The sequence below is a fragment of the Hyperoodon ampullatus genome (assembly GCF_949752795.1).
Source record: "Hyperoodon ampullatus genome assembly, chromosome: X".
NCBI classification, from domain to species: Eukaryota; Metazoa; Chordata; class Mammalia; order Artiodactyla; family Ziphiidae; genus Hyperoodon; species Hyperoodon ampullatus.
This window is the reverse complement of record NC_136913.1, coordinates 59,247,445-59,259,520: the sequence shown is the minus strand read 5'-3', so window position 1 is coordinate 59,259,520 and position 12,076 is coordinate 59,247,445. Positions and strand designations below refer to the sequence as shown.

General features: G+C 45.3%; 1 protein-coding gene across 1 annotated transcript; it reads right to left on the bottom strand.

Moving 5' to 3' along the window:
- Positions 1-306: 306 nt before the first annotated feature.
- Positions 307-1,179, bottom strand: LOC307069677 (OTU domain-containing protein 6A-like; the record flags this gene model as incomplete). Its single annotated transcript, XM_079728030.1, has 1 exon — positions 307-1,179. One exon carries the CDS (start codon positions 1,177-1,179, stop codon positions 307-309), a length of 873 nt encoding a protein of 290 aa, XP_079584156.1.
- Positions 1,180-12,076: the final 10,897 nt, after the last annotated feature.

The window sequence follows — 12,076 nt, the reverse complement described above, 5'->3', positions numbered from 1 at the left end:
GAGCAAGAAAGGTGGGAACTTGGCAAAGTCACTCCAACAGGGTGGGACGGTGCAGATGTCTTCCTGGTCACCGGCCTCCGGTCCCCCTAACCCCGTGAAAGAAGCAACCCAGGGACGGTCGAGGAGGATAGAAGAGCGAGGGAGGAAGAAGGGGGGGCGGGGGTGGAGAGAGGGGGTGAACTCTGAGTAAAATGAATCAACAAAACCCTGAGAAAACCGAAGGAAAAAAGCGGAGCCTGCTGAGGAGACGCGGCGGCGGCAGCTTCGGCTCCAACGGCAGCCGCCACGGCGATGGCGGCAGCGGGCCTACAAGAGACAGGAGGCCGGGCACCTGACGGAGCCGGCGTCGAGCGGCTTCACCGAGTTGTAGTGCTCCCCACAGATGGAGCAGCTCCTGTAGACCAGGGTGAGCGGCTTCTTGGTGTACTCCTCTCCGAAGACGACGGCGGGCGAGTTGGCCTGGATCACCTCGATGGGGGTCTGCAGGACGTGCGACAGGGCCCTCAGCTCGAGCTGGCCTCCACACGACGCGCTGAACACGATGTTGTCGCAGTAGCTCAAGAAGTCGTCGCGGCTGCAGGCGTCGCCGGTTTCGGGGTCGCTGCAGAAGGGCAGGAAGTCCTCGACATGCTTCCGCATGTACTCGGCGGTGCGCCTCCGCAGGCTCTCCACGGTCACGGAGAACACCAGCTGGTCTTGGATGGCGCGGTACATGCAGTGGCCGTCGGCCGGGATATCCTTCATCTCCAGATTCCTGGCCCACAGGATGGCGTCGAGCTTCATTTCCTCGTCATGGCGGTAGCTGGCCAGATGCTCCATCTCAGCCTTGGCCATCCTCTCCTGCCTTTCTCTCTCGAGGGCCACCTTTCTTTCGCGCCTTCTCCGTGCCCTCGAGAGGTGAGGAGGCTTGTCCTCGAGATCCAGCTTGCCCAGATCTTCAGTGACTGAATCGACGTTGCTGTTATCAGGGAAACTCTCCTGGAACTTCTGCAGCTCCTGCTGGTGCTTCTGCTCCATCTCGGCCTCGAGGCGGGCCACATCGAGGAGCAACTGCTTTCTTCTCTTCTCGTCGCTCTTGGGGACCGAGCTCTTCATGCCCTGAATGTGGGCCTGCAGCTCTGCCTTCTCGCGCTTGTGGCGTCGTAACATCCGCTGATGCTCACTCTGTGAATCTCCCATGATGTTTAAGGGCAGGCGAGAATCGAAGTTTGGTGGCTGAAGTACCGCTACAGTTCGCGTCAACAGTCTAACCACCCAACTGGCTAGAGCTCCTCAGCCTCCCGTGGCGGCTGTACTCTCTTCCCCTCACCCGCGGTTGCCCTCACTCTATTAACGGCCCTCTCTGCCATTGGCCACTGTCTCTCCACGGCTACGCCTCCTAAACACTCCTGGCACTAGGATTGGCTGTTGGGAGACACTACATATGCCCCCATTAGACCCCGTAGCAAGGGGTGCTTCCGGTTTTAGCCGGGTTCCTGTCCCGGATGTAAAATCCCGCCTTTGTGCATTATGTGCAGCAACTGAGCTTGTGGAGATTTTCGTGGGCTCTGAACTGCGTACTTCACTTCCTAGCCTGAACACAGTGCAGACACTGGTCGTGCTTGAGAATCACATGACAAATACTGTTACACCAGATGAATGTGCTCTGACACCGGACTTCCCATTGCTCCCAGTGTTCAGGAGGCAATGTGGCTCTCTCCAGTTCTTTAGTTGCCTTGACTGATGAACCCTTAATTTTGTGTATCAGAACAAGATATTTCCTTATGTTCCTGGGAACACAGAATCCTTTCAGTTTAGGCCTCAAATCCACCCTGTCCCATCTCAGTGTGAGAAAGCAACAACCTTAAAGTTCACTACAGCTGAGCAGACTTCGTCTTGTGCCAACAGAATGCACCTACCCTAAACTCCCCTTCTCCTGGGTTCCCAGCTTCCAAAATGGGCTCCCATGAGGCATGACAGTTGGCCTTCATCAAGCCACTTCCTTCTGATTATTTTGAATCTCTAAAAGTGCTAAAAAATAAAATAAAGTAAAATAAAATCCCTAAGCTCTTTCAAACATGCTCTCATCCTGCCCCACTCTGCTCATCTGTATCTTGAATTCCCAAACAGGAAGGCTCTTGAGACAACCTCCTCCCTGTTACAAATGAGGAAAGTGGACATTGGTCCAAGTTTTTACATATATCAAAACTTCAGTCGTTTTTATTGCTAACTAGGATTCCATGATATGGATGTACTGTAGTTCACTTAACCATTCACCTGTTGAAGGACATCCGGGCTGTTTCCAGTTTGGGGTTGTTACAACCCCTGCTATAAACATCCATATACAGGTTTTTTGTGTGAGCACAAGGCTTCATTTCTCTGGGAAAAAAATGCCCAGGAGTGCAATTTCTGGGTCATATTATAAGTGTATGTTTAGTTTGTGAAGAAGCTATTTTCCAGAGTGGTTGTACCATTGTGCGTTCTCACCAGCAGTGTATGCGGAATCAGGTTTCTCTGCATCCTCACCAGCATTTGGTGGTGTCATAATTTTTTATTTTTAGTCATTCTGATAGATGTGTAGTGGTCTCATTTTACAAATTACTTTGCAGCTTCGTTTTTCTAATGAGTACTTAAAATATGAAGCTACTTTGAGGAAAACACTGAATTAAAAAATTTTTAACTTGCATTATTCATTATAATGATTTTCTCTGTTTCAAGAAAGATTTTAACTTTTAATCAGGCTAGCTCTTGTGTATGGAGGTAGCACTACAATACTGAAATTTTAAAAATTTAACGCTTAGAGCAAGCCTGTTTGGGAAATTTTTATTCACTGGAAAAAAGTCATGGCTAATTGTTTTTTCATTAAAAAGAGAAAAGCATTTGCAAATTTAAATGATGTTTTTCTTAATTAAAAAAGGTCTTTTGTTTGCAGAAAAAAATACTACAAAATGATTTTAATGAGTCTCACAGTATCTAGGAATCTTTACACTGATTGATTTTTATTGAAATACAATATAAAATAAAACTGTAATATATGCTCACTGTCAATAATCTGGAGAAATTAAATTCCATAATTCTCCTGGGAGAAAACCCCTGTTAACATTTTTTTTTTTTTTTTTTTGCGGTACACGGGCCTCTCACCGCTGTGGCCTCTCCCGTTGTGGAGCACAGGCTCCGGACGCGCAGGCTCAGCGGCCATGGCTCGCGGGCCCAGCCGCTCCGCGGCATGTGGGATCTTCTCGGACCGGGGCACGAACCCGTGTCCCCTGCATCGGCAGGCAGACTCTCAACCACTGCGCCACCGGGGAAGCCCTCTGTTAACATTTTGTGTTTATTCTTGCCATGCCTATTCTACTCAAATAGAACTGTTAAACAAAGAAACAACAGGCCCAAAATGAAGTCACGTGTGCTATGCCCCACATCAGTAAACCAAGACTTAATACGTAACCAAATTGCAGTTTTAGCCCATCCCATGAAAGTGACTTTAACCAGTCAGTCTGGAATTTCCTGGCCAGCACTAGTGAGGTAGTCTGCCACATAGACCCCTGCCTTCCCCAAAAGGAAGGTGACCTTTGTCTGAAATAACCCCTTATTTTGTTGATGACTTCTTTGTCCCACCCCTTCTCTGCCTTTCAAAACCTTCCATTTTGTACAGTTCCTTGGAGCTGCTCTCTGCTTGCTAGATGGGATGCTGTCCGATTTGTGAATTGCTGAATACAGCCAATTGATCTTCAAATTCACTCAGGTGAATTTTGTTCTTTAACAGAACTCTAAGCGGTGCTCCCTGCCATCCTGTCTGCCTATCGCCCTCCCCACCTTGGCCTCTGGGGACCTCCCTTCTCTCTTCAAAGATCAGTGAGGGAAGTACATCAAGGCTAAAAATTTGACCTGGCTCAAAGTAAAAAATTAAAACAACAAACAACAAAGCAAAACAGAAAGTTCTTAAATTTCAAAGTTTCTGCGGCAATTTCTTTGTGTCACCAAGGTTTAGTGGTTCTGCTTTTAGACAAGGCATTGTAGTGGGCCTCAGGTCTCTGCATCAGTAGAAGCAGAAGAAAGAAACAGAAACTGCTTTGCAAATGATGCAAAACTCAAAATCCATTGTGGGTCCGATTTCAGAAAATAATTATACTGCTTTTAAAATGTGGAATTAATGATCCCCTCATCTTAGCAATGAAGGAAGGAAGGGCCAGAGAGGGGGAGTGTTGGGCTGATGGTCACACTGCAGAATTCCACGGCTCACTCGTCTGTGTCACTTTTCCCACCGCACTGTGCTGCTGCCACACGCAGCCTTGACATGACTCTTGGCTGTAAGTCAGGCAGAACAGTCCCAACATAGTTTCTGGGGCCATCGGGAGGAATCCCTCATGAAACGGTTGTAAATTCATCTATGAGATTCAAAGAGACCTTGTACATGCCCTCCGACAATGCCCATGTGTGAGCGAGAGACTCTTCATGAGCTCTGCAAGCCTGAAATCGCCTTGTAAAGGTGGAGGGCAGGCCTGGAGAGGAGAAATTCCTGCGCTGGAACACACGTGCATCTGCCCCTAGGGCCTGCCTCCTCCTTGGCCAAAGCAAAGAGCCTGTTCAAGCAAACTCAAGTGGATTTAAAGAAACACACTTATTTTTCCCTGAAAATGTAATGTGTTCGGGCTTCCCTGGTGGTGCACTGGTTAAGAATCCACCTGCCAATGCAGTGGACACAGGTTCAAGCCCTGGTCCAGGAAGATCCCACATGCCTCGGAGCAACTAAGCCCGTGTGCCACAACTACTGAAGCTCGCGCGCCTAGAGCCCGTGCTCCACAACAAGAGAAGCCACCGCAACGAGAAGCCCGCACACTGCAACAAAGAGTAGCCCCCGCTCAGGGCAATTAGAGAAAGCCTCGTGCAGCAACAAAGACCCTACAAAGCCAAAAACAAAAAAAAGAAAGTAAAAATCTCATAATCTCACAATTCAGACTTCACAATTCACTGCTGACATTTGGCTTGTAGCTTTTTAGTGTTTCATTTATATTTGCATGTATCTGTATGTATATAACTGTATAAATGGATATGTATACATATGCATATATAATATGATTCTTATTATAGTAAAATAAATACAATTTACCATTTTAACCAAAAGATGTGGAATTTAGACTTTACTGTCTCTGAGGATTATTTGCTTTCCTTGAAAGCAGTGGGATGTGTGTATGACAAAGAGACAGGCTGTGAACTGTGGTCAAATAGTTACCTACTAGAGAACTACAGGAGGAAGGATGTAGAGCCCTCCCTGCATTGTCCTGCTGAAGCTCTTGTCTTATTATTATCAACTGAAAAATTCTCAGCTTGGTGACAGTACTGATGGGTGACACACTCTTGTCTTGCTACTGCTTTTATTTATTTATTTGGCTGTGCCATGCGGCTTGTGGGATCTTAGTTCCCTGACCAGGGATTGAACTCGGGCCCTTGGCAGTGAAAGCGTGGAGCCCTGACCACTGGACCACCCGGGAAATCCCGTACTGCTTTTATTCTTAAAATTTGATTATATACTTAAAATTTTAAACTCTATTTCTATTTTGAATAATCAGTGCATTCACACCCTATTCTCAGCTGCTGAGTTGGTCTCCTTGGAGTTTCTTGTGTATCCTTTCTAAGACAGTCTGTGCTCACTCACATGCTCCTTTCAGTTTGGCTCAGAGGTACAAAAAGCTTTAGTGTACAAAGGTTGTATACGTGAAACTGGGGACACTCTACTTGATTGGTAATTGAAGGGATTTTTAAGGGCCTATCTCAGTGGACCTTAGGAGTTACTCCAGCCACAAACCAGGGAAGCACCCCTGATCCTGTCTTTGTCTTTACCCTCCACATAAAACAAATGTTAATTCTACTCCCAGTGTCCATCACTTTGGTCCCCTGTTCTCTCCCTGCTGCCACAGCCCCAGGCCAGGTCAGCGTCGTCTGTCATGGATGAAAAGACAGCCTCTCAAATCAGCTTCTTGCCTCCAATCTCTCTCCTTGCAATCCATTCTTTCCCCTAAGATTCCTTATGTCTAAAGCATAGCTCTGATGTCTCATTCCTTCTGAAAAACAAACTTTTAACGGATTCTATTGCCTCTAGGGTAACATTCTAACTCCTGAGTACAGAAGACTTTTTTCCACAAAGGATGGAGCAAGTGGCAGAAATAGTCTCTCTTCTCCGATGTGGCTGGTCACTGAATCTGGGCCCTACGGGAAGGCAGCTCATGATCAGAAACTCATGACTGGGATCAGAACCCGGTTACTCCCAGGACCCCTCAGGGATGCTTGCATTCCTGGGAATGGACAAACACTCATTCACATCAGACTGCCACAGGCCCCCGAGTTCTCACTTACTCCTTAGAGAGCCCACTCCCCAGGGGCTAGAATACCCCGAGTAGCCCGTTCTTGGTTTCAAGGTAGCTGAGAAGCCCAGATAAAGCGGCTTCGTGGACATGGGAAAACACCGCTGCCGCTGCCCATTTCCTTCCGCTTTTGTTTCAAACAAAATTCTGGCGTGATTTTCCAAGAACTTTGAACTCACCTCCAATTCCAGGAACGCCTTATTATTAGCCTCTTCCTAGGAGGTGACTCAATTTGGTGATGAACCTTGGTGGCTTCACCTCGGCCACCCTGGTCACTGCACTCCCTCCCCTGCCAGCTCCCACAGATGCAAGATGGCAGGGGCTCCGGATTTTGTTTCTCACAGGTTCAAAGGAGCAACAGAGCGCGTGTGCTCATGGGCTTCACTCTGATTGGGCAGGCCCAAGCCATAGATTCACCTTGAGCCAATCACTGTGGCCCGGAAGAATCGGTGCTTTGATTGGCAGACCTGAAAGGAGAGGGTCCTGGAGGTGAACCGCTGTCACCCCAAGAGGGTGACAGGGGTTCGCACCCCCAAAAAGGACATTGGAGGCTTTTGTGGTAATGGAGGGAAACAGACGCTGGAGATGCGAACAACCCTTCTTTACTCGTGTCTCGCCCACTGCCACCTCTGGTGTTTGCCTCCTGGGGTCCTCACAGCCTGGGACGCTCTTCCCTTGAGGGCTTCCCCCCTAAATCTGAGATGAACTTTCCGAGCTTCCCGTTCCCTCTTCCTCCCTACTCCAAGCTGGCCCAGAGCATTCCCACTTCACTTCCTCATCTTCTTAACTGGACCACAGCACTTAAGGGTGGGCCTTGGGTTGGCAGTCACTTGGATTTGTGTGCTTCTCATCTCCGAGGCCGTGAGGCTGCCATGGAGAGCACAAACTCAGTCTTAATTATTTTGGGGCCCCTACCCTGGCCTTCCTGGGCCCCTGCCCAGCCAGCAGTGCCTGCTAGTAGAGATACTCAGTGTATTTGGTTGAACTGATTAGGATACTTAAACTGTTTTCAAGCCCCCTCAGATATGTCAGAAGCACTATTTACACACTTGAGAATGTATTCCAGTGTTTCTAGGCTATTCATTAGAACAGGTCCCTTGGGCAACTCTGCAAGCCCGCTCAACCGGTAGTTTTGCACTTCGGAACAAGGGCTGGAGTCAACATTGCAGTTGTGGTGTCTCCACCTTAGGCTATTCCTGCAGCTCCACAATACTCTTCTGTTTCCAAACTCAAGACTCATCAGGGCCATCCCTGGGGGAGGGATGAACATTTCTGTGGTTCTAGAAAGAGGACTCAACTGAGTAAAAGAGGCCTGGCAAATCTCCTTTAGTGCTCCCCCAGCTCCCAGCCCAGGCCTTCCCCATGCCCAGGGGCTTCTGTGGTTCTCTTCTGCCTCACTCCCCACCTCTAAGTAAAAGAAACCTCTTTTGTTTTCAAATTTCTTCTAAATCCCCATTAGACGCTTGAATGGCCTGAAAACCTCTGAGGTGGTGGCTATCCAGCCTGGGCTTACACATCTCCAATAACAGAGAACTCGCCACCTTGTGAGATGGTTTTTCATATCTTTGAATAGCTCTGATTATCAAAACATTTCTTTCTTACGCCAAACCAAGACTGCTTCCCTATTGTTTCTGCCATGTAGTGTTGTGGGGTCATACACAATGTTCAGAGACAGGTCCTAGATTTCTGTGTGTGTGTGTGTGTGTGTGTGTGTGTGTGTGTGTGTGTGTGTGTGAAGGAGAGGGACAGAGACAGAGACAGAGAGATAGAGAGACAGAGAAACCAAAACAGGCACAGAGGGAGCTGGAAGGGCCTACAGAGATCATCTAGGTCAATGGTTAACAAAGTGTTTTGGCAAGATTAATTCAGGAGCAGTAAACATATTTAAGGGGCACATTTTTCCTATTCAAAGTCAAGTTGGGACTTGATGGCTGAGTAAATGAGCATATGCATAATCCCCCTAGGAGATACCCACCGAAATAAAACAGAATCAAAATGAGATAAGAAGATGTCTTCTTTTTCCAAGTAGGAACAGGCCACAGACGCAGAGCACAACCTTGGTATCTCGACATGCAAAATAATTTAAACCAAAGTAAAAATGAAGACGCCAGGAAAAAAAGGCACAAGCTACCTGGCTCCTCCCTCGCCCTCCGCGACCCCATGACAAAAGGCCAGTTCACTATTTCTCTTTCCTTTGTTTACTGTCTGTTGCTCCAAGGGCTAGGTTTTCTCTTTCCTTTATTCTTTTTTTTTTAATCTTCTAAATGGGAGCATAGGCAATTCGCTTTTAGTTCTACTGGTGGTTATTTTTATGACGGTAAGCCCCACGCTTAAGCCTACAATTCTCAATTTTTCAACTTCAAAACTGAAATGGTATCTTTGATTCACCCTCTGAGAGATAAGAAAAATTTCACATTTACTCTTTACCTCCTGACTTTGTTGTCTAATTTTTGTCCCTATCTATTTTAGATAAATTATGGTTGTTTTACACAGCATAGCTTTTCTTCCGAGGACTCTACCTGACTGGCAAAGAGTCTCACTTCAAAAAAAGGCCCAGGCGCAGTTTCACAAGTGAATGGACTATTTCCAACTTTCAAGGAGCAGATAATTCCTATGATATTTAAATTATCCCAGAGGAAGAGGAAGAAAGGAAATAGTGTTTTGAAATCATTTTTTCTAGTTTTTAGATGATACATAGATACAACTTTCTACTTAAAAATTCAATGATATAATGGATAAACAAAATGTGGTATATACACACGACGGACTATTATTCAGCTTTAAAAAGGAAATTCTGACACCTGCTACAACGTGGATGAAGCTTGAAGACATTATGCTATGTGAAATAAGCCAGTCACAAAAGGACAAATATTGTATGATTCCACTTATATGAGGTACATAGGGTAGTCAAATTGAGAGACAGAGAGTAGAATGTTGGTTGCCAGGGGCTGGCAGGAGAGAGAATGAGGTGACATATAGCCTTGCAATAAAAAAATCCAACTCTATCGAAGGACATAGTTTAAAAGGAAAAAGCTCAACACCTTCCTCCTCCCACCCACCCATTTCTTTCCCTCTCCCTAGAGGAAACAATTCATATGGATGATGCAAAATTTACTCAGCTAGTCCTCACTGAGGATATTTAGGTTGTATCTAGAGTTTTACTTGCACAAACAACACTCTAATGAATAGCCTTGAAATATACTGCCGTATAATACGTATACCTGTAGTATAGATCCCTGGATATAGACTGCCAGTTCAAAAGCTATGTGCGTTTTATTTAGTGAGTTAGTTAGGCTTAGATTTATTTATTAACTCATATAGTTCAAAATATCAGCCGTTTAAGAGATTACACAGTGCAAAGCTCCGTCCCATCCTTTTCCCCCAGCAACTTGGTTCCCCTCCTCAAAAGCAACCCATAGTATCATTTAAAATATATTCTTTAGTCATGTACAAGGGAAACAGTATGTTTGAGAATGCCTGTTTCTGCATTCTCCCATCAACACAGCATATTATCAAACTTGACTTCTTTGCTAATCTGACTGATGAAAAATGGTATCTCATTCAATGTGTATTTATTTAATTTGTAATATTATGAGTAAAACCGATGGTTACTAAAGCTGGGAGACCATGCCAGCCTCCCTCTGCAGCCTCTTTCCCACAGCTCCCTCACCTGTCACCTCTATCCTCCAGCTCCACTGAACACGGACACACCATGTTCTTTTTTTTTTTTTTAAATGTGGACCATTTTTTTTTAAAGTCTTTATTGAATTTGTTACAACACTGCTTCCGTTTTGTGTTTTGGTTTGTTGGCCTCAAGGCACGTGGGATCCCAGCTTCCCGACCAGGGATCGAACCCTCAGCCTCTGCATTGGAAGGCAAAGTCCCAACCTCTGGGCCACCAGGGAAGTCCCGACACCCTGTTCTTTCACTCCTGCCTTTGCTGTGGCTGTGTTCTCTGCAAACTCCTCCTAAGCCTCCTGCCACCCCAGGTCTGATGAAGTGTCCTTCCTCTGTGCTTCCTTTCATCACAGCACTGGTCATGCTGCCTTCTGTTTATTTCTGTCTATTTTCCGATCTGCCATCTCTACTAGATGGTGAGCGCTGGGACTGGATCTTTATCTCTCTACCTCTATTGTTTATCACCATTCTCTTCAGTAAATATGGAGTGAATGGATGAATGGACAGCTGGCAGTTTCACATGGAGGTCACTGGTATGCAGTTATTCTGTGGGACTGGCTGAAACGAGATTTACCCTCTCATAAGAATGTCATATATGTGGAAGGTGGCACTTGAAATCAGTGGTGAAATGGTGGATTATTCAGTAAGTGGTGTTCGGCTAACTGGTTAATTACCATAATTGGAGAAAATCAGTTTATGTCCTTGTCTTCCACCCAAGTAATCTCCAGGTGGATATGTTAAATAGTGTTAAATATAAAGAGAAAGCATAAAAAACTTGAAAGTATATACGAATATTGATGCAACCTCGGGATGGGGAAGCCCTTTCTAAGCAAGATACCAAGACAGAAACCATAAAGAAAAACATCGATAGATAGACTCCATTACAATTTTAACCTTGAGCACACGCAAAAAGTCAGAAACAACACTGAGAGCCTAATAATGTATGGGAAAAACTAGTTTTAAAAAATATCTGAATGAAAAGTGGAAGGACCTATTACAAATCCGTAAGAAGAAGACAAACTTACCCATAAAAAATTAAGCAAATGTCAGGAACAGGCAATAAATTAAGAATTATTTGTTCCAGCATGAATGAAATAGACATGCTAACAAATACTTAGAGGAATATTCTACCTTACTAGTAATCAACAAAGGGTCAACTAATACAGCATTTTTCACCTAACAAATGAGCAAAGATGATAATTTTCAGTGTTTGCAACTATATGGGAAAATAACACTCTCACACCCTGAGAGTGTACATTGGCTCGCTCTTTCTGGAGGGCAATTTACCAGTATGCATTAAAAGCCTCTCCTTTGGACCTAGATCACTTCTAGAAATCTTATCAAAGGGGAATAATCAGAAATATAGACAAAGACTCAGCTACAAGGATATTACAGTCGCATATTTGTAGCAGTGAGAAATTGAAAGCAATCTAAATGTCCAGCAATAGAATAGGACAAATAAATTGTGGCACATTCACAGGCTAGAATGCAGGCATTAAAATCATCGTATTGAAGACTAAGGAGAGAAGGAAATGCTTATAATGTATTGTTAAGTTAAAAAAAAAAAGTAGTTCAAATAGAATGATACCAGTTTGGTTTTTTTAAAATACGCATGTCTATGTGTGTGTGTAGAAAAAGGGTGGAAGGAAGGAAGATACTGACTGGCCTGAGGAGTCCCCACACACAGGCCCCCCGTCCCCAAGAGGACACTCTGCTAAGCCCCAGTGGGATTTGCTTTCACGCTGCAGACCAAGAAGTTTTGGCTTCCACTGTAGGACCTGTGGGAAGAGGCCAAGTGGCTCCAAAATTACTGTAGACAGAATGAAGGGGTGGTTGCTGCCACAGCTGATAGTGTTATAGTCTTAGGCCCCTAGGTAATGATACATTTATTGCACATTTTATACATATTTTCATTTAATGTACCTAACATCCCAAGAGATACCTCTAAGACGGGCATTAACTGTCCCATGTTACTGATGAGGAAACTGAAGCCCAGAAAGATTAGATGACTTAATCCAAGTCACAAAGCTAGGAAGTGGGTATATGAGCGGGGCTTC